The sequence below is a fragment of the Chanos chanos genome, chromosome 14, assembly GCF_902362185.1.
Source record: "Chanos chanos chromosome 14, fChaCha1.1, whole genome shotgun sequence".
Classification (NCBI taxonomy): domain Eukaryota; kingdom Metazoa; phylum Chordata; class Actinopteri; order Gonorynchiformes; family Chanidae; genus Chanos; species Chanos chanos.
This window is the reverse complement of record NC_044508.1, coordinates 10,819,160-10,846,522: the sequence shown is the minus strand read 5'-3', so window position 1 is coordinate 10,846,522 and position 27,363 is coordinate 10,819,160. Positions and strand designations below refer to the sequence as shown.

General features: G+C 38.7%; 1 protein-coding gene across 1 annotated transcript in view; it reads left to right on the top strand.

The window, feature by feature from the left end:
- Positions 1–27,363, top strand: part of negr1 (neuronal growth regulator 1) — a 75,125-nt gene that overhangs the window by 1,768 nt on the left and 45,994 nt on the right. The window contains exons 2-3 of the mRNA XM_030791525.1: positions 12,344–12,582; positions 22,623–22,748. Of these exons, the coding sequence (XP_030647385.1) occupies positions 12,344–12,582; positions 22,623–22,748 (365 nt within the window). The remainder of the gene's footprint in view (positions 1–12,343; positions 12,583–22,622; positions 22,749–27,363) is intronic.

The window sequence follows — 27,363 nt, the reverse complement described above, 5'->3', positions numbered from 1 at the left end:
CTACCTTCATTCAAAATCACTGACATCTCTTCTAGTAAGGAGATCTGTGATTGCAAGTGACCAGACATTTGCCCTGTTTTTTTTTTCAGCTTGGGTGTTGCTGTATGAATGCAAGAGAAACACTTGCAATTAAAAGCACTGTTTTTCAGATCTGAGTTCTGAAAAACAGCAAAACTAGTATTTAACTGATTAAACCCAGGATGACACGATAGGCACATAAACTGCAAACAGTTTTTTTCCCCCTGATTTCTGTGCATCTGTCAAATCTTGTGCAAATCTTGTGTTTTGTTACCTAATTAGAGTTGAAATCGTGAGAGCGTTAGTTATATGGTCAGCTGAAAGCCAGTATGTCATTTGTCTTTTGTGAGTTTTATGTGCCGGTGCACTCTTAAAGGGAAGCTGAGGCTCAGTTATAAAATGGTATCTGGAAACAAAACGATTTTTGCCGTTTTGTATTGGTCTTTACTACGGTGTGTTATAATTTAAATGATATCAAAATGCGCCGTTAAACGTTTCCTAAAGGCTAAGACTCTTATGTTTCATTTTATATGCTCCCTGGCTTTTGTGCATCCGTTTGCAGTGAACATCAGCCCATCCAGACATCAGTGGGTGGTAACCTGCTTTTTTTTGCTCCTGGGCCACACCTCAATCTGTCAGTCTTGATTTATTGGTGGACTCCTCCACTGAACTCTTTCTCTCTGACAGGATTAATGGGATCAATGTTGCTCTGAAAATGCCACCACTCATTGCTTCATGATCTGTGTTATGTTGATGTAACCAAATGTTTTCTGAATCAACCCACGCTCTGATAAACCTTTGCAGGGACTCATTGGGCTTAGTATTGTATTTTCCTTCTAGAACCACTGTCAGTGGTCAGAGAAGATGTATAGTCCCCTTAAGCCTGAGAGACATTGTCTCTTCCTACACTGAAATTATGGTCTGTCTCTCGCAGGGATGTTCTTTACGTTTCATAGAACATGTCCTCAAGTGCTCTTTGGTAAAACCATAGTTTTTCATTTGTACCGCTTTGGTTCGCTGTGGGCTAAATGCTAACGCTAGAGGTGCCTGTTAAAACTTAATGACAGCTTAGTTCTAAAATGGTGTCTGAAAATATAACATGGCATCAATATCTTCTTGTGTTTGGATTTTTACTTTTTTTTTTTTCTTCTTGTGTATACCACTGCTTCCGGACCGTGCCAGAATGTGTAGATCAACATATCATAAGGGCTAAGCTGAGCCTACATTTTCTTTTTTGCTGACAAATGTAATTATTTGCCAGGCTCAGTTAGTTCCAGACATTTTTTTTCAACAGAGGAAGTCTGCTGTGTACTTTTAGTTTGAGGCTATTTCCAAAACCACAAAGTAATAGATCAGATTGTAGATAAAAGCCATTTAAGGAGAGTTTGAATTATGTGCAAGTCATTTATTTGCATATTTAAACGGCTATGTTTCCTGCTAATGTAATTAAACATGGGGAAAAGATTAATTTTTTGCAAACCTAAGGATATTGCAATGTGTCTATCTAAATTCTATCTTTCCTTTTTTTCTTTTTTAAAGCTAATTTCACTTTAAATACAATCTAAGCATACAGTTCATTTCAATTATTTTCACGGGCTGCTCAGTGTGATTCTGTGCAAATTGACTGTTTTCATTGTTCTGTCATGTTTCTGTTCTTAAAAACATGAAACTCAAAATGGAAATCTTTTGTGAACAAAATGGCTTTGCCTTAAAAAGCTGCAGGGTGTCCAACAGCTTTCTCTGATGCCCTGAGAACAAAATATTTTCCAGAATGTTTTGCACGATGCACTCAGAGCAATCCAGTCCCTGAGGAGTGAAGCACAGAGCTTAAAATTAGCATCACACCCACAGTGAGATAATTTACAGTTGAAAATTAATGGAGTATCATTGGCAAACCCCCTACTGTACTGAATATTCTAAATCCTCTGACTCGTTCTTTTTGGCATGTTTTTTTTTTTTTCATGTAAGATGTAAGACAATCATGAAGCCTTGACCAACTGATGGACAACAAAACCCAGGAGAGCAGTACAGATGACTTTTCCCCCTAGTTTCTACTAAAGCCACAGCAATTCTGTTGCTTAGGGCATTGTGACATGTATGACAAAATCTCACATGTAATGGCTTTTCACTGAAGATATCAATAATATTTTTACAGGTTCAAATATACATCCAGTGCAGAATATGAGAGTTTGGGTCTAATACTGATAAGATTACAATCTCTTCAGGGACTGGAAGACATCACATCAAGGACTTTAAAATAATACTTACAAGAAAACAAAACAGACAAAATTCAATGGATTGTTATGAATAAAAGTAGTGGAATTTCAAAGAAGTTAGGCCACATTAGTCAGTGACAGCAGCGGAGACATACGCCCATTCTGCAATCATGGTACCTTTGTGCTATTTCAAAGTGCAAGGCAAACAAAGACAGATCAAGTAACATTAAATGTCAACCAAAGACCAAAGAATTGTTTTTTTTTTTCTTTTACATAAAAGAAACGGAAATGATCTGACACTAATCCTGTGTATATACCAGAGTGTTTCCTTTTGACTGATGTGGTAGCTGTGTATTAATTAGCAGGTTCTGTCATTTTGATAAAGCTGCACAGTGCCTTGTTTTATTCTCTCAGTAGCTTCTTGGTGTATTTGACTGTGTGTTGCCATGGCCAAAGCTTTTAAATGGAGTCATGTAAACAGGCCTTGGGTTTTTTTTTTTTTTTTTCCATCTCCTTGTCATTTGCATAATGAATCAGTGTACGCATTGCACATGGCTGTAAGTGTTAAGTAGAACCAAGTAATTGGAGGGACTGCATTGGTAATTATTAGTGAATGGAATACAAAGCAACAGAGTAAATCAATATCAGTGAAGCAGTCTTTTTCCCCTCTGAGAGAACTTAAATTAAGGGATCAAAGTGTTACATAACACGAAAATCTAGTCAACCTCTTGCTGTAGGCTGCGTTGTTGAACAATCAGTCTCATATTATGTCCAAAAGCAACAGATAATTGGAGATGATTTCGTTTAAATTTTCAGCGTGGTAACCAGGATACCATTTCCTGTGAAAATGATTTTGCAGGGGGGGGGGGGGGGGGATATAAAGGCTTGTCTAACAGTTAATTGCCCCTTGCTGTGGTACAGCATGCAAAATACATGCTTGGCGGATTTTCTTTTGAGTTAAAGGGAGGCCACGACTTGAGGAGGGTATGGACGTTGAAACTTCTTGTGTTTGTTGCAGGGGGGAACAATATTTTTCATGTTAATTTATTGTGGTTCATTGTATTTTAAAACATATTGCACTGATTGTCTATTCTATACGGTAATAATTGTAGTGTTTTTATGTGAAGACAAATTTTCAGCTATGCATAAAAGGTGATTTGGTATTATCAAATATAAAGTCATCACTAACAAATTGAGTCAATCAGTGCTAATGGTCAATGGTGTATTCATCAACAGCTTGGTAAGACAGGCCCTCATTAAAAATCTAATTTTAGATATGTGGGACTTTCAGCATTCATCAGTTCTGTTCAATGGTCCCTCGTCTCTCTCTCTCTCTCTCTCTCTCTCTCTCTCTTTTTTCTCCCCCTTATACTTGCACTTGTCACTCTGTTACCTCACTGAGTACTTGCAAAAAAGTCCATAATTAGAGTAATCTGCTTACCCCAAATTCTTAGTTTTTTTTTTTTTTATGAATATTTCAAAGGAAGAAACGAGTAGATGGCTCATAAATTAAAAAGAAGTTAGCTCTAATATGCGGTATATCACAGCATAACCAACTTTCTTCCTAAAAGTTATTTTGGCACAAACATAATCTTCAAGTTAATTAATACTATAGCGGTCATTTCTCGCACACATTGGTTTTGAAGTTATTGCTTTCATCTTTCTCAGTAATGCAATGCCATCAGCTTAGATCAATAACAGCTACACATGACAGATCCCCAGCATCCATAAATTGGGAGCGGCTCTGCAGCAGTTACGAGTGGTTAATTTAGTGGTCCGGCTGGACTCTGTGAAGGAATTTGCTAGGTTGCCCAATTAGCAGGGAAAAGTGTGGGGCTGTGAGTATGTGTCAGCAGGGGAGTGTGGGCTAGTGGAGGCGTGTCATCAATCATCTCAACAGCTTTCCTGGCAGAGTGAAGGGCCTGCACAGCCCGTCAATGACATCAGCAACATTTCAGGACATCACAGACCATCAGTGAGGAACAGGCTTACTGTCAAAGCTTGTATGAATCTCTTTGTCTCTTTTTATGTGCCCGTGTGTATGAGTGCGTGCATATGTGTGTGTGTGTGTGTGTGTGTGTATATGTGTGTGTATTTTTGTGTCTGGCAGTGTAAGTGTGTGTGACTGTGTCTGAAGAAAAGGATGGAGGTGTGTGTGTGTGTGTGTGTGTGTCTATTTGTTTGTGTTTGCATGTATGTGGGTGTTAAAACATTAGATATTGAAGTTGTTTTCTTGAGCTTTCTGCACCATATATGTGTTTCATTAATTCCTGAGTATTTGACAGTGTCTGTGCAAGGCATGTTAGTCTCTCTGTCTGCTCTCAGAATTTTGTTTGAGATCACTATCATGCCACTGTCATAAACTAACATGCGCGCACACACACACACACACACACGCGCACACACACACACACACACACACGCACACACACAGAGGTATGACTTGGATTGCTTTTGTTTACTTTTGTACTTATACTCGTTCCTTTAAAATACTAGTGCCATTTGCAGTGTCATTTGTATCTAACATTTTCTATGCTTTATCTAGTAAATTACATCACATTATTTTCGCTAGATAGGGAATTTGAAATGAATAGTATGGATCAATATTGTCTCATGGTGTTTGTTTTGTCTTCCTTTGCTGCTTCCAATAGCTCTCCTCTTTTCCTTGATACTGTAAAATTCTATTGGGTGTGTTTCTATGGTTACCGCAGTTGCTCTGAGGTGGGTGTCATCCGACTCAATACTGGGGACAGAGGCTGTTTGACTACGACAGAGTCTGAAAGTACAACGCTAAACCTTATCCTCCTCTCATGGAATTCCCTCTGTGCAAACTTCTGAGAGTAAAACTTTATCAAACACCACCCATTATACACCTCCAGGCATTTGAAATAGCAGTCTTTTTTTTTTTTTTTTTTTTTTTAAGAAATGTGGGTTTTTTTTTTGTACTTATTACAATATCACAGCATCTATCATAGTGTCTTAAAATAAAGTAGGGACCCTGTTGACTCTCATCTAAAGATGAAATATCTTGCAATTGCTTCACTATTTGAATCTCAGCGTGTCAGGCATTTTTGCGCACTCTTTTGGCATAATTTTTTTGAAAGCACCGCTGAGACATTGTCAGAATGTTTTTGTACGTGAAGGCATTAATATTTTAATAACATTGATTACATTTTAGTGTCACTAATCTCCTTCTCTGCAGTTTCACCTGATTAAAGCATTTTCAGATGGAATAGTAACACTGTCAATGAAATTGCTCTTTCAAAAAAAAAAAAAAAAAAAAAAATTGCTGTTATGAATCAAAGAGCGTCTTCGTGGCACATACCTTAAGCCGCGCGTAATCCCTGCCAAATGGTCTCGGCGAATAGCTTAACCAAGTATTTTTTTTTTTTTTTAGTCAGTGCCAACGAGAGGACTGCGGTTTGAAAGACTGAATGCTCATTGAATTTCCACATTCATTCCTTCTAACTTCCTCTCATAGCACTGACAAACGTCCAGGGACAAGCTGGAATGTTACATTTTCTCTTGCCCTTTTTTTTTTTTTAACATTGCCAGTCTTATGCTGATGGTATCTTAATAAATTCATAATGCATCTACTGATACTATGGCCTCCTTTGACTGGTCGATTACTGCACAGAGCCCCGAAAGAGAGCATATGTGTCCTTACATTCATTAGGTAATCTTAGAAATGATACTGATCCTGTACACTTACCCGAAAAAAAAAAAGACATAAGAAAATACAACCTGCCTGTTCTTTTGCGTGAAGTGACAAAGGGTACGTTACTTTCTGGAAAATACGTCTCTAATGGAGTGCAGAGAAGAAAGCAGGGCATCCACAATAAGTCTAGGTCTCAGAAGACGCTCTGAGATGTAATTATTTCAATATTTGCGGAGTTCCTACGGTGCTTTAAGTTGAATGGCAGTTGCTTTTGTCTTTTTGTCAGAGTGATTAATGCCGGTGGTCCTGTTTGTGTTAGGAAATTTTTTTTTTTTTGGGGGGTTATTTTACAATGAAAGAACCTGCTTGTGTTTGAAATATACCCTTGAGTACTGCACAAAATTTCAATGTATCCTGTGCTTTTGTCACTTACCAAAATGGGAGAATTCTGCAGATAAATAATACATTAAGCTTTGATACACTCCTCATAACCTGTCTGTGAATGAACTTGAAACCAGTGCTGTCAGCTTGCTTGTGAAAGGGCACGATGCCATTGTGAATTTGGATTGATCTCACAAAGATTCTCTTGCTAACTTCTGGTGTTTTTGTTATTACCTGAGGCTTGAAAACTCTTGCTGTCAAGCCTTACACAGAATCTAATTTCAACTCGTGCTAACTTGAGGATCTTGTCCTTCTGGAAATGAACCCCCCCCCACCCCCCTCCTCACTGAACTCCTAGCTGAGCAACAAGGGGGGAATTCCACTTCATAATGCAGAGCTATAATTTTATCTTTGCCATTTTGCTGAATCAAGGATAGCGTTGGAGAAATATTCTCTGCTCCAGATATTTCTCAAATGGATTTAGTCACTAGTCATTAGATCAGCGCCCATCCCAGAAAGTGTCTGAACTGAACTGTGTACGTATGAACGAACCCTTGCTCTTGATTCCAAATGATCACAGTTGCACCCTGCTGGCTCTTACCTGTTATCTAGAAGTCAGACTATAACAAAAACTGATTTTTTTTTTTTAGCGAGCTGTACGTGCATTTTAAAAAGGGGGGGGGGGGGCGCCGGCACGCCTCATCTCAGCAAGCAAGGGTAATCAAAACGTTGACCTGAATATTAAGCAGCTAAATGCTCAAGGCATTGAGGTCAGAGAGAGACGTGGCATCAGAACAAAACAGGCCATGTTTGAACAATGGGAAGAGGTACAGTATCATTTCAGGTTCTGTGACTGACACGTGGCTTGACTTCTGTTATCAGCCAATATTTGGTCCTTTCATGATCCCTTGGCGTTATTGTTAAAGGCAGCCAGCGGTATAATGATGTTTTGCTTTTTTTTTTTTTTTTCATAGACAGAGGCGTTTATATTAAGTCAAAGGAGCCATCTGTGAGACTCTGAGCAGTTGGGATGTGCAATCTGGAACGGGGTTAAGCTGTAAGAGAGACAGTCATGACAGATTTTATAAAAGCAAACGGTTAAGATATCTGAAACATCTCAGCTTGATGGCTTGACAGCGCAGCCCAGATTTTCCCACACTTTTCTGTCCATCTTTGCGTTCTCCCTCTTCTGTTCAAAAGACCAGAATCTTTCAGACTCTTTTTTTGTTTGTGAGCATGAATCCACATATATAAATCTACTACAAGGCCATTCATTCTTTCATTCATTCATTCATTCATTCATTCATTCATTCATTCATTCATTCATTCATTCATTCGTTCATTCGTTCGTTCATTTTCCAAGCTGCTTATCCTACTTAGGGTCGCAAGCTGCTGGAGGAGAGTTGGAGATACTAACCCAGTGCTCATTGGGCGAAAAGCGGAAGAAACACCCTGGACAGGTCACCAGACCATCACAGGGCAGACACGCAGACAAACACATTCACACACACACACATTCAGACCTAGGGGCAATTTAGTATCTCCAGTTCACCTGACTTACATGTCTTTGGACCGTGGGAGGAAACCACAGCTCCCGGCGGAAACCCCACGCAGGCATGGGGAGAACATACAAACGCCACACAGAAAGCACCCTGGACCTGGCAGCGCTAACCACTGCGTCACCGTGCCGCTCCGCCACAACTCTAGTAGAACAATAATGAAACCTGAGAAAACTGAGAGCATCCTTCACGGTCAGTTAAGAAAAGGTGAACCATGTGTTTTAGTGTCTGAGCTGGTGCTGTGTAAAATATTTTGGAGAAAACAGGAAAATAGGAGTTGTAATCATCTGTGCTCTGCTCATTTTACAGATGTCGTAATGGTCATTCTGATAGGACAGGCTGCCAAATCTGAAATGGCCTCCAATATTGGTGAATACAGTCCAATGCGCAATTACCAATAATGTTACATACGCGCAGTTATCTATAATTTGTTGAGTTAAAACAAACATGGAATTTGCAGCTTTTCTAGATTTCAGAGACGTTGGCCGCAATGTACAGCGGAATGGAAGGCTGAAGTCATGTCCTTTGAGAGACGACATTGTAATAACCATAACTATTGCATATCTGATGATTTGGACCCAGCACAGATGGTGCAGAGAGAGACAGAGATCCCTAGTTAATCGTTCAAGGTATTTTGCTGAATTTTAAATGGCTAATTTTCACACAAGAGATACAGTGTTCATTTGAATTAGCAGATGTTGGAACTCTGTTGTGTACATATTGGGCACAGTGTGTGTGTGTGTGTGTGTGTGTGTGTGCGTGCGCGTGTGAGTATGCATATATGAGAGGTCGGATTTGTATGGATAAATATTTGTGATAAATTAAACGTACTAAAAGGCTAATAAAACTGTACCACCATTCTTCAAGGGCAAATTACATTTGATATCAAATAAGGCTATAATTAAAGGCACCCCCGCAGGCTTAAGGAACATTACTGTGAACAGACAAAGGTCTGGACACACATGCACCCCCTCCACAGGCCTCTAATCCCTGAAGACAAGGCACAAATGCAGTTATTATCAGTCTTCATATCTGCCCATGGCAGAGCCCGCGTATGCGTTCCAGCTTGGAATTGATATCTCTGTCGAACTGCTTTGATCCGGTAGTGTCAGCATTTGCATGATGTGCTCTTCTCTCTTTTCAGAACTGCACAGAGGCCTGATTGACTGTATGTGGCTTTGGCGGTCAAAAAGGAATCTTTGTTACCACACCCACACAAGAAAATGTGTGTTCGATATTTGACCAGAGGCTGAAAATATATTGCAGCTGTGATTGGTGCAGTTCTGAATCATACCTCTACATTTCTGAATCATATCTTCAGGAATCAGTAATAACCTGTCCAGTCATGGCCATTCTGAAGCCCCTGTCTTACAGCTTCTCTTCTACATGAACCGACTGCTCTTAACTAATTGAGAATATATTGCAGAGTCATATTCCAACCTCGCTTTCTATTGATTGTCTTTTTCAAATGTACAGTATGTAGCAGCTGTGTTGTTGTAATAGTTTAAAATAAAATGTATGAAAGCATCCCAAACTGTAACATTTGATTTTTTTTTTTTTTTTGCCCGAGGAGTAAACCTCTCCAAGGATGTATCGTGAGCCAACAGTTAGCATCTGTTAAACATGGAATCCTGCTCGCTGAATAACATTTCAAAAGTTCCTGCCAGGGAGCATATTTACTTTTTTTTCTGAATCATTCATCTGAAAAGAGTTTCTAAAGAGGGGGGAAAAAAAATCTGGGTCAAAGCCTGCAATACCCCAGAAATAATTATAACTCCCTGCTAACATGTCTGAATGAGTTTGGATGAAAGGCTCACTACTCGCTTCTCTTACTGACTGCTGTACTGTAATCAACATTGTTTTAATTTTGTTTGATTTTCTGAAGGTGTCCTACACGTACAGCCTGTTTTTTTCTCCCCCCCTTCCCTTCATATAATCACTGAGGTGAGAGCTAAGCCAAGAAATACAAATGCAATGATGTTTGATCTTTGGAAGTTCTTCTTTTGAAAGATGAAAAGATTGAAGAGATTTAATGAGAATATTCCATATTTTAGTAAAAAAGAAAAAAAAATGTTTGCCTTTGGGGTCAATGAAACAATTAATGTTACCTCTATTAAAGCAGGGAGAGGCAATGAGCGCTGTTGGCTTCCAAAGCCAAGTCGGCTATGAACCAAAGCATAAACCAAAGTGTGATGATGAGGTCTTGAAAGGAGAACTTTGAGCAGATGAATAAAGATGATTAAGGGAAATTTGAAGAAAATGAAGACAAACAAACATGACTTGATTGCGCTGGCTCGTCTCCTGATCATTATGCGCCCCCTGTTGCGTTTAGTAAGAGAAAACATGTTTTGTCTGAAGATACAGAATGGCCCATAGAGGCCGTTTCGTTTGGCCAAGGCTGATTTTCTTGAAAGGTGCAGGCTGTTGTTTTTGATTAGATGTTTGTTAGCCTGTTTTTTTTAAAAATGAATAACTGTAGCATCATGTTTTATAGCCATGTTATCCTTCCAATCAGGTGTGTTAATGTTTGTTTTATACCATGATTAGATGTAAAACACATCTGCTTTGCCACTGGTTTAATGCTCTACTTTCTACATTTACATCTACAAGATTTTCTGCGCGTGTGCGTACGTGCGTGCATGCATGTATGTGTGTGTGTGTGAGGTGTGTGTGTGTGTGTGTGTGTGTGAGTGAGTGATTGTGATTATATGTGTCAGTGTTGGTGTCTGTGTAGGGGTGGTGACAACAGCATTATATTCATAGCTATAATCAGGTTGGTGTTACCACATTACACAGGTCTTTAAAACCCTCTTTCCTCACTTGTAGATTACTGCATTGTGTCAGATGGACATTTTGGCGTGAGAGAATCGGGACTTAGCGCTAGATGCCAAATCAAATTCCTACGTGGTTCCGTCACTTGAGCTGGCATTCTTTGTGGCATCAGGACAATTATTAAACAATGCCAAGACTGTCTTTTCTCCAGCTCATCATTATGAAGCATGGCAGCAATCTATTTCATTCTCATGAACCCATCCAAGAAAAACAACACAGATCATCGGTGCATTCTTTTTAAACTTATGTCTAAATATACCAAAGCCTTTGGGCAAATGGTAACATCTTTAGTGCAAACAATATTGATGATGTAACCATTGTTTATCTATCATATTTCAGATGCACTGGGTAACATGACTTGTGATATCCACTGAGTTCTTTTTCGTAACCTCCTTTTGGTGGTTTTGTGTCTTGCCATCACTCCTCACAGTGATTTTCTCTTTGTGTACTAACAGTAGAGTCTCATTATATAACAATAGTGAGAAAGAGATTTTTTATGCTTGTCCATTTGGCTCTTTTCATAGAGTGAGATTTGAGAAATCTTCACTCGTAATTAGATTTCAAGAGCGTGGTGAAAAACATGACCATGTGTGGCAATAGCGTGGAGTGGCAATCAAGGTTTAAACCTGCGTATGCGCTCAGCAAGTGGAAATTTACACTGGGCTGAGGTTTCTACATGTTCTGCAAAGCGACTGACACCACTCTGCCACTTTCTCAGTTGATTCCAAAACATCCATCTGAGGACTTTGTGATTACGTATCTATAAAACCCAAAAGCGCCCTAGCTGTGGAAACGTTTACTGTTGCGTGCATAAATATATCTAAAAAAATATTTGTGGGCTTTTAATTTTAGTATGGCGTAGCTAAGAAAATACTGTGGTAGCACACATGGGGAAACAATTAACAATAATGATGATAACTATGGTACAACACATTTATTTGATAACGTTGTTCTTTCCAGCATTTAGGATTGAGCTGCTGCTTTCCTTAAACGGTCTAGGATATCTTTTTCACCCCCTGATTGAGTTTGACTCAATATATCATAATGTTCTGATTAGGCCTTTTCAACATACCGCTGGAGAATAATTCTGAAACCATGAACCTGCATATTTAATGTCATAGGCCCCAAGCCTTATATCATTTTCAGACCAAGGGCCTGATACTATCAAACCACTCGGCGCATGTCCAGACAATTATGCCTCAGGATTAGGCACTGGCAGTAAAAAAAAAAGAAAATGAAGCTAGCCCAACACCATTTTCTGAAAAAGAGTGTTTTTTTTTTCACATGGTCTTTTGCTTAAGCCGAGACGCTCTAAATAATATTTGCTTTTGATTGGTGAAGTTTCCAAGATATCCGAGTCTAGGATTCATCATCCTGGTGACTGTATAATTTTTTTTTTTTTTTTTGTAAAAGTTTTGAATGTGCAGTACCAATAATAGGTGTATTGATGCAGTGTTCCTCTATCTTTCTGTTATGACAAATTGCTCAACACGCACACAGAACACATTTGAGTAGAGCATGACAATGTGTACCCATGTGGCAGTAAACCTCTGGAGATGGATTTGCACAATTATGGATAATGATACAGCGAAACCAAAAATGCTTCATTTTTGATTATGTTATTGCCAGTTTCTTCAGATTTCGGCTGATTCTCTGCTGGTTTTTTTTTGGCGTTTCAGATGCTACCTGTTGGACGGAATCTCAAAAGGAGCATGGTTGAATCGCTCTAGTATCATTTTTGCGGGGAATGACAAGTGGTCAGTGGATCCCCGCGTGTCCATCGTATCAAGCGTTGGGGATAAACATGAATACAGCCTACAGATACAGAAAGTGGATGTAACAGATGAGGGCTTATACACCTGCTCTATACAAAGTGAACGCAATCCACGGCCAAAGCTCATCCAGTTAATTGTAAAAGGTATGTATTTGTTTGCTGTGTGTCATGAAACTTGTGTTGCAGTGGTATTTGCTATTGTGAACTAATGGGGAAAAAAAATGTTAATCAGAGCATAAAAAAGATGGATTGGTTGTCATTAAACACTAAGTGATTACTATACATACTATACACATATAACATGTTTCATGCTCAAGGTCAAATAACTTTTAAGAAATCTGAGATTGATTGGTTTCAGGGCTGTACGTGAGATAAATGCTTAGTAGAATCTAATCCTTCACGCGTAACACATTTAAGAAATGTTCTGCTGGGGGCACTTCACCATACATCATGCTGCGTACAGTGTGATACGCTGAGACTACTGTAAGAAACTTGAGTCATCGTGTGGAGCGTAGCATGATCATCTCTCTACACCTCACATCTAATAATGTTAGTAACACGCAGAAGGAAATTCCTACCTACACCCCACTGGCAAACTTGCATCTGTTTTCATGTTATTAGATCCACTAACACTTTGCATTTTTTTTTCAGTGCTGCATTTTTGTACATAAATGCATTGCTGTTATGTACAATATATAAGACATGTTTGACCAATGCCAAAGGGCCTGTTTATGAGGAATGATCTAAGGGTAGTCTGTAGGATAGTCAAGAAACTAAAGGTTCAAGTCTTGCTTTCCTCATAGCCTTTGATGTCAGTCTTTAGCTGGGTATAATTATTAAACACAGCATAGAATGCCATTAGATCTAAATCTATCCTTCTGATAAGGAATGAGTTAATTAATTTGAGACTGAGCCTGCTTTTTGAATGAAATTTCTCTCCCATGAACTCATGTGATCATCTCAGAGGAGCAACTCTGTCGGTAGCAAACAGAATTTCTGTATGTTATTTCAGTGGACCAATATTTACTTTTGTTTTTTTGCCGTTTACATTTGAGAATCCAGTCTGTGTATCAGTGCCTGACTTTCACAGGCTGACCGAGTGAAAACAGCTTCACTTTACTCCATGTGAGCTGGATTGATAACAGTATCAACAAGACTCCACGTTATCCTCAAAACTCATTTGCACTGTAAAAAGTCAGCATGGCAAATGCCATTAATGACATAATAAATCAGCATAGTTTTAAGGGGTGTAGGTTTTTATGGAAAAAGGGTGTTTTAGAGAGAAATACTAAATAAATCAATAAATTCGATAAATCAATAAATGAAAAGATTTTAATTGAATAATTTCTATTTGAAGAATACAACAAAACAAATCAAAACAAAGCAAAACAAACAACAACAACGAAAAAAGCAACAACCTTCAATTGTCAACAAATACAGAGGAAAGGCTTATACTTTCCCCCATGTCAAAATGAGGAATCTACCCTTTAAAACATGTTTCTCATTCCTTGACTTTGGGGTTATCTCTCCAGCAATGAGGGTTTGAAACAAAATTGAAATAGAATTCTCTATACATTTAAAAGCGGTTACTTCAAAAAAGCGTTTTTTTTTTTCCAATTGATAAATTGGATTCTGATTTAGATATCTAAAAATTCAAAGAAAAAATTGTTTGCAACAGTCACATTTTTTCAGAAATTCAAATTTTGCTATGTGACAGGTTTCTCTGAGATGCCACACAAATACTGCTTCCAAATAATTATTGGTTATAAGTTAAAATAGCTTGGTGCAAAATGTATTCTTCTGAAGAATAATAGCAAATGACACATACAATACATTCAAAGCAATTTGGGTTATATTTATACCCTGTTTTCAGATGATGGGAGTAATGACCCATTTCTAACTCAAACTTTATGAACTGTACAGATCAAACTGACCAATGTTATTCCCAACCTTACAGAAAACAGGACGTGAACCCGGGGGCAGAGTCTAGACTTTCTCTATTACCTACATGTGATCTTCTATTCTAAGAACTAAGACACCATCACAATGAAGGATATCAGTTCCACAGAATGAGATGAAGTTGAGATTACAGTTAAATTAAAAGTGCTTGTTCTATTTCCACTGTTCTTAGTATGTCATTTTGATGTGTCTAACAATATCATAACGTATAGTAATGTAATAATAGGTAATACAGTACTTTTTGAAGTAACACCCCCAAGACTAATTATGCCTGATGTTAGCATTTATCCACATGGGGTCATTTATTTGAGCTACCTTTCTTAAACTGGACTCAGATAGCAAAAATGCAAAAAAGTCTTATTTAAAACATCTCAATTTTGATTATTTAAGCTATACCGAAATAGGTAGCTGTATAATCTGAGGATCCTCTTTATCAAACTCTTTTATCACCTAAGGGAAGGCTTTATCAAAGCCTTATGTGTGTGTGTGTGTGTGTGTGTTCCTTCATTATAAGAGGAACCTCTTCAGGATAAAAGCTGCTATCAGCCATAGCTAATTAAAAAGAGTGAAGACTAAGGTCAGAAGTTCTATTTGTGTGTCCTTTTGTGGAGACAGGTTGCAAAGATAAAGAAAGAAAATAGCATTTGGTTTAGTGCTCTTTGCTACTTCAACTGGCCTATTTTTCCTTCTAATAATTCAACTGAAATAGGCTATTAAGGTCTCATCAGTTGAGTAGTAAATCACTTACAGGGACCATATAAATGCCAAGACTTTTTATTCCTTATAAATATACATAGTTATTGATGTAGTGTGCATTACCCAGGAATTACCTCTGAAACTAGCCTATTCCAACTTGAACATTGACTCACCTGATTTCCTTTTGTTTGTTTTTCCCTGTGAATTAGTATAGTAATGTGGGCCCCCTCTAAGTTTTGTATAGTGTTAGAAGTAGCATATATGATGGTAGAAAAATAGCAGACTAGCATTTCTTACCACAAATAAACTATGGTATTGCTGCTCGACTTTAGCAGTTTTATGAGCAAGCCTCTGGACCACTGACCTCATCCTTTTTTGGCTATTGTATAGGGATTACTCCATGACATATGTTTGTATAAAGTCTGTGTGACTGGCCTCTCAATCAACCGCGAGTTCTCATTGGCCCCTGGCCTCCTGTGTGTGCTCTGGGCATACCATTTGCACCATAGTGGGAGGTGATGACTCACAGCAGCAGTGAATATGTTCTGATATGAGCTCTACAACCATCTCAAACCCACTCTGTCTCTAATTAGGCAGAAAAATATCACCAAAAAAAAAAAAAAAACCCCACAGTCTCACCCTCTCTGCTTTCTGCTATGTCTGTATTACATCTAACACAGACAAATTCCCTGCTCCAAGAATCTTAATGCCGAAAATGATTTCGATTCAAACGACCAATGGCCCATCTCTGAACCATTTTCTCATATATTCGACGGAATTAATATTCATTTTTCCCCATTTCAGCAGCTGGCCGTTTTATGAATATGATGGATCTCGTGGATCTTATGGATCTTACACTCCTAATCGCATCTGTTATTTGCATACTTATGTAACATATAATGGGATAATTGATAAGCATTATTAAGCAGGAACATAAATAGTATAGAAGTGACAATAATGAGATGAGCTCGTATGCCAGTGTGAATTGATCCATAAGGACTTTAATAGGGAGAAGAATTGATAGAAATGAGGAAAAAGAAAAGAAATAGACCATAGAAAAAAAGAATTAAATGTAAAAGGACGTACTGAGAGAAACGTGTGGCACATAGCTCTCTCTTGTGTATTAAATTTGAGGATACTACATGTCTGGCTCTCTTAGATGAACGTAAAGGGCACCACTGTTTCCTGGTCATTGTGTAGTCAGAATCATTTTGCTGGGTCATTCTTCCCAGGGAACTGGTCAATACAGGCCATCATCAGAGAATGAGTGCTCTTGTTTGTTTTGTAGAGATCAAATGACTTTGGCCCACACACACGCACATATACGTTCACATTTTTCTCTGCATAATCACCCATCCTTTCCAGCACTGAAACCTTAGCCTTGTTTGCCAGACAGTGCTATCTGTCATAGTCTTTGTTGAGTCACAAGCAAAGAGGGCTGTTCGAAGACCAACGCACTTTCCTGTTTCCATCGCACTCCTGCTCAGTGTGTTTGGTTTTGGTATTAATGCACGGGGCATACCAACTCTATGTGCATATCGGCATACTCCTACAAAATTAGCAGTTGTAAATTCATGGGCTGTGCTATAGATTCACATTCATGCCTAGTTTTTTCTTTCTCTCTTTTTTTTTAATATCTTGTACAAACAAACTGTGCTATTTTTGATGCGTGTCTTCATGGATGAAGATGTTCCAACAGCTTATGCTGTCTTCGCATTAAAATAAATACGCTTGTCAGTTTTCATTTTCGTGCTCAATGTGGTCATGTTCACACACTGCAAGGTTCAGAATGAGAGTAACAACCTTATTTACGGGTCCTGAGGGTGGTAGAGAATGACAGCTGATTTTAACTCCACTTAATATGCAAATAAGCATGGCTGCAAACGTGTGTAAAACAACTGCGGTTTGAATAAAAAGTCAGCACAACACAGAGGCTAAACCATAGACATATGTTGTGGAGACTATATCATAAATACTTGAGGGCTCAACCTTGTCTCAGTCAGAAACAAACAAACAAACAAAAAAAAACCCAAAGAGAATTGTTTCAAATTTAGGATATCTCAAATTTAGGATATCTCACTCCCTCCAGTGTGTTTCACAGACCCTACTTTGTTTTAGCGTCCATGCCTTCTGTTAAAGGTTAGCTGCTGCTGAAAGCCGTCATTCTTTCTTAAGATACTGTAAATGATAGGGTAATAGGGGACCCAGAACAGAAGGCTTCAGAAGTTCTATGAAATTTTTCATCAAATGAAACCCATTTGCAGCACAATCCAAGCCTTATGTGACCAAATGATAGAGCAGTCAGTTTATAAAGTGTATACTTCCTCTTGTATTGAACCCCCCCCCCCCCCCCCCCCCCCAAAACAAATAGCATGCGGTATTTCCATTAGTTTTCTCTACCCCTGGGTTTCAACTGCAGAGATGTCGAATCAGGTACAACCCAGCTTATGAATGATTTGCACTGTGTCAAACTTTTACATTTATGTCAAGTGCATGATATCATGCTCATAACTGTGCTGTAAAAAACAAGAGTGATTCCAGTTTGTTGCCCACACATGCAGTGCCCGCACTCCTGCAAAATGTGGCTATTCAACAAATTAGGAGCAACACCAAAAATCATAGTGTGAGTGCACTTTTATTTCTCATTTTGTAGTGATGATACAATGCTACGTTGTGAGAGCTGATAGCATTGTAAATTCAGTGACAATTATCCACGCTTTTCTGCCGTCTTTATAAAAACGAATAACTTTCTGCCTAAACGTGTGGCGTTAAGGTGCGGTAAACTTTACAGAAGCTGTACAGGGTTTTATCGAGGCAGGCGGCGTGAGGTGGTGTAGCATTATCACTGAATGCTTTGTGGCATTGCAAAATGGAGAACTCCCAATGGGCGATACAGTCTGCTGGTGTTTGTGTTGTGTTGCCGTGTCTGACACCTCATTAAGGGGTTTAAGTTGGTTTGTTTTTACTGGCGTCAGCTTGTACAGGGAATTTAGAACTTCTCCGAAAGGAGGAAGGGATCAGTCTTGCTTGGAGAGTATGCATTAATTGCTTAGCGCCTACCAATAGGTTCGTTTCATTGAGATATGAGTTTAACGTTTATATTTGACATGCTTTCAGTGACAGCTCGATGCAATAAATGTATTAAGAGGAGGGCAGGGTAAATGTACACAGTATCACTTGTTTTTTTTTTTAATTGCAGTAAAAATCAGCAAGTGCCTTTATAGCTTACTTTTGTCTGTCTGGGTACACGGTGTTATTTTTCTTATGTTGCTTCAGTATTGAGCTGCATTCAGTAATTGGCAGATTTCAAAATGTAGTTATTACTGATCCTAAATCACTCTGAAGATATGGCCTTGTAATGCTGTAACCTAGCTAGTCACGTCAATTCCTCTCTGATCTGTTCTGTTCTGTTTTTTCTCTTCTCTTCTCTTCTCTTCTCTTCTCTTCTCTTCTCTTCTTGCCCCTCCTCCTTTGTGCCTTCACATACAAAAGAAATGGATAACCCAATGCAAAAAGAATGAACCGATATCTTGATTTTTCTATGACTCCTTTCAGTCCTATGTCAGTGCTATTCTACATGATGACAAGAAACCACTTTCCTGTAAGTCTGTAATTGGAATCTAGGCTGGCAGTAGGTGTGAAGCAGTGGGGTTTTACAATTTGGTGGCAGCAGTCAGCCCTGGAGAACCTGTCAGAATTCATATAAAGGCAAAGCATGCACTCTACTTTATGCCGAGGAGCCCTGCATTTTAATAGTGCAGCTGTAAGCGTTTCAGTAATTCAAGGTGGCGTCATTAGAGGCTTATTTATTCTCTCTGGGACGGGGAAGTAGATAACGCTTCCTCTTGCTAGCCAAGGCTTCACCAGCTCACTGACTCCTGCAAGGCTGTGGAAGGGGGAAATTAGAGTCCAAAGGGCAAACATGACAATCATGCTGCACTTAATGAATTAAGCAGAGAAGAAAAACAGAAAGTAGATTTGAATTGGGCCAGAGAACGGTTATAATGCCGCCTTGTTTACGTTATCATTATTCTTGGGCTTGGGCTGTAGGCTTGAAATAAGGCCTGAACTGAATGGAGGTAAAGCAGATAAAATACCTGTAGCCAGAAGCTTTATATGTAGATCCCGGTGTGTGAAGTGTTAAAATGGAGTGGCTGGAGCGGTGGCAGAGCTGTTTTGGAGCCAATAATGGTTATTCTTTGGCTTAGAGATTAAATAACATTTGCTTTCATTATGCACTCAGTGAAAGGTAAAAGTGCAAGCCACACTCAATCGTTGACCTTTGCAGCTGTTTATGGTAGAGTGTTCTGTGGAGAGCACAGCCGCAGCAACATGGAAGCTTTTCTCACATCCACTTGAAAGCACAGTGTTGGGTTTGAGATAGCTTAGTTTACTCTAAGAGGCTATTACCCCCTCATCTCTACATGTTACACTGTGCTGTAAATGAGAATCTTTCACATCAGGATTGTTGAAGAGTGATTCAGCAGCTCCAAAAATGGGTTTCGGTATGATGCAATGCATTCAAATACGCCGTCAGTGGGTGACATTCAGGCTCTAATGGATACAGTCGCAGTGAGAAATCAGACCGGAGTGAAGGAAGTATTTAAAATATTTGAATAACTTGGCCCCATCCAATTTTCTTCAGCGCCCTGTTTCCCCGTGACCTTGCTCACTTAATTACCAGGATAAATGTTAGTTTTAATGAAGATGGCGTAAGGCGCTGGTGTGATGTTTGTTTTGCTTCAGCATATTCAGTCCTGTGAAAATTTTTTTAGCAACTTAAGCAAAAAAAGAATACAAGGTTAGGAGCTATATGAGTCTGGTGCAAGTCATGCTGGTGCCTCAAACAATTATTTGACCCAGGTCTGCAGTGAATGTAGTTCTGATATTTGCCTGCAGTTTGGGAAATGTGCTTCAGTACAGGTGTACCTCAGAACAATGAAGAATGGTTTCCCCCAAATAACAAAACTCTGTGTTATAGCACTAACCTGTGTTCTCCAGATGCGTGTAACTCAAATATTAAAGGAAGTATATGCGAATCTTTGTTCCAACCCTTACTAAAATGGGTTTGATTAAGTTAATCAAGACTTTGATGAATATCTGACAGTAGCTGTGCTGTAGACACCTGCATTTACTGTAGCTTTGGAGGAGGAAGGTTTTTTTTATTTACCACCGCCCTAAGCGAATATAATACGAAGGTCAAATTATTTCACATGGAAAAGGTTCATATTATTGATTTATCAAGCCCTTCTTTGCTGAAAGCACTTCACCGCTCCTTTGAGGACTTAGAGTAACGGGCCTTCAGCCCTCTACGAAGTGACTGCTAGGGTCTTGATCCTGTTAAAAGCAGATATGATCAGCAGACAAATGCAGCGTTTTCCATTTGGACTATCAGTGACTAAGGACATTTGTCAACAATAAGAGCAAGTCCAAGTAAACGTGAAAGACAAGCAATGACAGGTTCGGCATTGTGTCTTCAAATCTAGAACCACCCATGTTTACCTTATTTTGATTGAAGTTCAGGTCTATTTTAACAACTAGTTGCTACTGCGTCAAAGAACAGGAATGTTCTACGAGAGAATTTTTTTTTTAAATAAATAAAAGCTTAAGCGAAGAATGCTGAGCCTCTTAAAAAAATGTTTTTTTTTAAAATCAGCCTTCCCCTTTGCAACAAATGGCTAGCAAATGGCGTTGGTTGACATTTATAGAAAGTCGTGGGCATTCTTAGCACAACAGTGAAGGTCTTTCAATCTCTGATACACAGGTGAAAATTCAGATACCACTATCTGCCAGCAAGGCAGTGGCTCTCTTTCAATGCCTTGGCAGTCTTTGCTGTTTTTGTGCATACTTCTCAGCCTCAGCCAGACTGCAGGATATTCAAATGGAAACAATTAAGTTGTGAATAAATTATGCACATGGCCAACATATGATATTTGGCTGTGATATTTACAGGTCTGAAGAAAGTATTGTGAAATAGAAAAGAGTTTGTGACTTTTGAATGCTTAAACAAGGTTAGAAGTTGTTGTTGCTATTCTGGCTCTATGTATCTGATACACTGATAACTGACATCGTCAGTGTGTCAGATGCAGGATAACAGTTGGCTGTTTTGATTGGTGTTTGCAAAAGATAAGAGGCCAATCAATTTTATTTGAGCTCTGAGCTCCAGAATAACATTATTCTTTTTCTGAGAGTGCTATGATTATGCTACTTATGAGATTTGGTCAGTGATTAAATACTTGAACTAACCCCTCCAATAATCCATTTGCTCTTTGAAGCCAGTTTCTAGCACCCGACCAGACGCTGAAGTCAGACCAGATTCTAAAAACTGGCTACGAGAAACCAGCAACTTACAGTATATCCAGCACATTGAAGGGGTATAATAGTAGACTAACATTAGATCAGCATACGTTTCCATTCATTGAATTTCAGGCCCATACAGTTCAGTGCAAATGGTGCACTGTTCAATCCATCATTTTCCAAGCCTTGCCATGCACTCATCTCTGATTAATTTGCCACTGTAACTGAGAGGCCAGCTGACCTTGCTTGTTGATCACTCTGATGATGCTGTCTCCGTCAGTCTAGAAGATTACAGTTTGCTTTACCCTGACAAGTTTATATAAGCACTTCATTCTCAATTATATATACTCATCGTTTATTTTTTGGGTCAGAGCATTATCATGCATTATTGTAAAAACTTAGTATAAGCAGACACACTGTGCTGTTGATTACATTCATTTCATACACTGTTGGTTACCTGTCTGTGTTAGAAAGGAAAAGCTATTAATTGCAACTTTCAGAGAAAACAAAAGGATAATAATGTCTCATTTAATCGCCCACTCAGAGATTTCTTAGAAAAAAAATCACTCTCATTACACATCCATCTCCAATATCATGTCTCTGTTTTTTTTAAGTATTGGAACAGGGAGTCAAAGTGAACCACTGCTAAACTGGATATGGTTCAAACGACACAGAAGACACCAGATAGTGGTATTCTACCTGGTGCAAAAAGACTTTACTGTTCTGTGTTACACTATACTGGCTGATATTGAAGACTGAGAGCGATCTTATGTAAAGAATTGCTTGTTGATTGAATGTTGTGTTGGGTGGAGTTTTCATTCAGTCATATATGATACATGACTGCATGCATTGTACTGCGTTCTGGCCGTTAATGTTAGGCCATGACTGTTCCACAAAACAAAAATTCTCTCTGAGATTTGGTGAAAGAATTTCTTTGACATCCTCTCCCACTGAACTGAATTCATATACAACAATGCTTTCTCTAAGGCAATTCATTAAGTCAAAAAGGGATACTGTGGATGGTAACACAACTGATAACTATTTTTCACAGGTTGGTGTAAGCTTTAGAATTTTTTTCCATGAATCACAGTGAATAATTGTCAAACTATCAGATGAACCTGTCCTAAAGACTGCAGGAAGAAGCCCCTTTAAATTGAAAATCATGTTTGTTGGATATCTGATGTTACTTCACCGTCTCAACTTATGCTGACTGTGTGGTTTTCCCATTACAGTTCCTCCCAAAATATATGACATTTCATCTGACATTACGGTAAACGAAGGCAGCAATATCTCACTCATCTGCTCAGCCAGTGGGAAACCAGAGCCTAAAATCACCTGGAGACACATAACTCCATTAGGTAAGTCATTTTATAGCTTTGATCAATAGCCAAAAGAACTTATCTTTTAAGATGATTGTATATGCTTGCGACAATAACATAACTCAAAAGATTTCTTTTGTACTCTAAAGTAAATCTCATTTTTCTCTTAATCTAAATCTTAACTATACAGCAGCAATATAATTGGTTGGGTTAAGTATTGTAATTTAGCATTACAAATCGTACAGCTTACAAACAATTTCAAGTACAGATGCATTCTCTTTTCGTGGAAGATTTCCGTTATTATGGTTTGGGCCTCTGTGAATGCAACATGTTTTTTACTGAGCGACTGAAAGGAGATGAGGGAAATTAAGGACGGCTTGACTAATAGAGTGGAAAATGTAATAAACGCAGATGAACTGTCCTTATTTTCCTTTATTCTTTTATCCTTGCCCAGTCGCACATGCTGCATGTATCCCCTCTTCTTATGTCATAAACTCTTTATTTTCATGTTTTTGAATGGAAGCTTGTACTTATTAAAATGTGAATGGCATTTTGAATGACGTTCGATTTGTCCTCGTGCTCCTAAAACTTGAATTCAATTAACAGTCGGCCATTTTGACAGTCAGTTAACTCACTGAAGTTCTTTTTAAACCTATACAGGAATCTGCTGGAATCTACAACATGGTTTGTCAACAATGCAAATACATTAATGTGTAAATAGTATATCACTTCACTGGGGTTGCAACATGTAATAGGGTTAGGGATGCAGCACAGCATACTACAGTGTAATACAGTATCATCCTGTGCTAGTATATGTCAGATACCTGACATATAAACAGAGTATAGGTACTCCAGAAAGACTTTAGTGAGGCGGCTGAGTCATAAAAAGCAATTCGCTTTTCTACATTTTTTTTAAACATAATTACCATTTTTATGCATGATCCAGGAGTCGAGGTGCAAGTTATTGAGTGAACGTTACATAATGAACATTTTTTTACATGGAGAGGCAATGAAGCATAAATGAAAGAAAAGAAAAACAAATAAACAAAAAACAGACAAAAACCGTTTTTCCCCACTGCACCCAGAATGCCCATGCTGTTAAAGGACTGGCGTTTTCTCTACCCTAAAGATTATATTAAATTTCCAAAACCACACACAACAGACAGATTACATACAGTCTACATTAATAACTACCCTCAGTAGACACAATTGTCACTGAGTATGCTCACACAGGCACACACACATTATAACCTCCACACACACTTTACGTGAATAACACACGCAACAAAGCAAACTGTCAACAAATCGCACACACATACACTCACAGACATGCACACACAAAACATAAAAAAACACATGTTGCTTTCTAGTTACAAACAGTTCTTTCTAGTTATTATTTCGCATAGTTATTGTGCTGAAAGCTTTGGCTTTTACCCTCTGATTACTCTATTAATTATAAACAATTCTAAAATTGCAAAAGAGCTAAAACGTGTCCATGAAGGTTAGGCTGTGCCGACAAATGCCACCTTCACTCTCCAAACACCTGTGCATGATTGAACTCTGTAGAAACCAACATAACTGCATCATGTTCAAATGAAAGCCATTCAAAACATTAACATTCATTTTATGGTCTAGACCAAATCAGTGAATTCCCTGGAAATAACAGCAAGGTGCTTTTGTACTGAGTAGAACAATTATTTGCTAATTTCATGGTGATAATCAAACTCATGAATATGAGAGAAAAGGAAAAGAGTGACAGACCTGTGACATTTTCAAATGATGAAAGTTCACTAAGTTCTTCACTACGCTTAAATTTTAACTGTGTTCAGGTGCATCAGTATAAAGTTTTTTTTTTTTTTGGTGCAGTGTCTCTGTGGCGAATTCACACAAAACTTGTCCGGCAGTCTTTAAGCTGAGCGTGAGTTACTTTTAACTGATTGTCAGTGCATTGTAGCTTTTTTACTGAATCAGTCTCATCGTTTGGTGACATTTTGGCTCGAGACTGAAGAGTGCTCCTCAACCACCTTGAGTTTTATAAAGAAGCCACTCATAGCTCTTCATGCGTGTCTGTACAGCCAATTTGTGTTGGCCCTGGACTGCCCATTGAGGTAGGGTACAGTGTAATAACTGCAGGCAGAGATCCTCATAACAAATAGAATTAAATCGTCAGGTAATCACTGCCTCTGTTAACTCGCTCTTATCGTATACTGGAGAATATGGCAGTTCGTTTTTGTCATCACCGTTGTGCAAATAACAAAAAACAGCCAGAACCAATCTTTTTTTCTCTTTTTTTGTACTCTTGCATTGTTAATTGTACCTTTCTATTCCCCAGTGCATCTGGGTATGCTAACAAAGAGAAGTTGATGAATCACTAAACTTTTGTCTCTTTTTCAAATTTTTTAGAATAGCCGTGAAGTTCTATTCCTTCCATGAGTGGAAAGAAAGATCATAAGATCATAAGTGAGTCATCGTTATCAAACGAAGCTTGTTCTGTCTGTCTGAATTTCAAAAGTATTTTAATGACCCGTCCATTTCAGATATGCTGACTGGTTCAATATGTGTCTGTGTTGACCTTTTATTGATCCATGCATAGGAAGTAATCTATAGTAATGACTGAATAGTGTTATCTCAGGTCCGGATACAAACAATGTGTTGTTGCACCCATTATTCAGTCAGAAGTGCTTGTCCTCAGGCTGTTATCCAGAGCTTTAAAATTAGTATATCATGTCCATGTTTGCACCTTGCTCAGAGGTACAACGGAAAAAATTCAGAACCTATGATTTGAACTTACTACCCTCATTGGGCCCACTGGGTCATAACTAACCAAATGTTCCAGCAGTTGTCCATTCTTGGGGAAAAAAAATATAGCTACATGTTCTGAGGAGAATGATAATTGCATCACTTTGTTGTAGTGGTCAGATGGTGAGGATTATTTGTCACTAAAGCATGGAACTCGGCAGTTTACTCAAAATATCCTGAAGCATCTTACCAGACTTTTCATCAGTGCACTTTTCCTTTTGGCTAGGATTTCATTAATAGCGTCACACAAAGCCTCTTCATGCAACTGAGTAAGTCAATCTCAGGGCAAAGTATGTGCTATGAATAATTTCTTTTTCCTGATGGAGCAAATATTTGTCTTTGTTTTCATCTATGTTGTTCAGCTTTAGCCAAATATATAGCGGCCAGTACAAGCTGTTCCCAATACACTTCTGCACCTCTGGAATTCTTTAAGTGATACTTTGATACCAGTCAAACTAACAGAACTTTCTTGTCGCCCCTTTAGTTGAATCGGTAGAGAACCAGCCTTATATATAAAAAACTGATTTGACAGCCATAATTAGTGGGTGTTGCCTTTACTGTGTGCTACATTTCTTTTTAGGATTTGTCATTTGTATTGTTGTTGTGTGCATTCTTATCAAGCAAAATGAGATGATTTATCATGGTTTGGATTTGGACCCTGTTGCCCAGCTCTGCTCTAATGGCTTTATGACCATCTGATTGAATTAGGCCTCAGGCCATCATGACAAATTGTCCCGTTGTTACATTGAGCCCTGAACCACAGCCCATTTCCTTGGGCTTTGATTAGTGTTTACCTGTATGGAATATATTTAATGAAATGACACCAAGGCAGACATCCCCCTAACATGGGCCTGTTCACAGGGTCAGACTGAGGGCATGGGGTGGTCTTTCATATGGCCTGCTTGCTCAAACAGGAACGGATTCTAAACATGCTTTCATAAGCTTTTTCCATTGTGATTTGAAGCCTTGGGATATAACTGTGACCTTTGAAATAGCTGACGAATATACTTTACATTTGATTTTTTTCCCATGATAGAGGCTAGCTGAACCCTTCTCTCTCTCCCCCTTTCTCTCTCTCTCTCTCTCTCTCTCTCTCTCTCCCCCTTTCTCTCTCTCTCTCTCTCACACACACACACAAACACACACACACACATACACACACACGGCTCTGTTTTGACTTTGACTTTGATTTTGTCATCACTCAGTGGCACTACAGTCTATCCTCAACGCATCTGTTGTCTTGTAACTTACAACTCACAGACTGTCCAGTGCCAAAAATGGCAAACTGTGTTGTGATTCCATCATATCCTAGTAAATGCTTTGACTCAGAGTCTCTGAAAAGCTGTCTCTATCCATAAATACAGCGAACAGCATTACTAAATAATGAGTGAAATGTATTAAATTAGCCATAAGGCTGTCCTAGTCTGACCCACTAAATAAAGAGATATCACTGTAACATAAGTCTGACAGAAAAAAAAGATATAAATATAGTATTTATAAGTATATAAAAAGATACTCTAAAAATAGTTGGCAGGATCTTGGCACAATTCTTGTGGAAATGCTGCACACGATAGCTAACGGCTTCTGATTGAGTTCCCGCTCCATCAGGAATGAGAGGAAACACGGAGAAAACTAGAGATGATGATGTTGCAGTTTGTGTGTGTGTGTGTGTGTGTGTGTGTGTGTGTGTGTGTGTGTGTGAGTGTGTGTGTGTTTGTCTGTGTGAGTGTGTGTGTGTCTTCATGGCTGACATCTCATTGAAAGCCTAAGGGAAGCAGCTCGTAATACGGCATTTTGGCCGGTACTGGGTTTTCTCAGGGGTTAAAAGAATAGATGGGGAGAGAGAGAGAGAGAG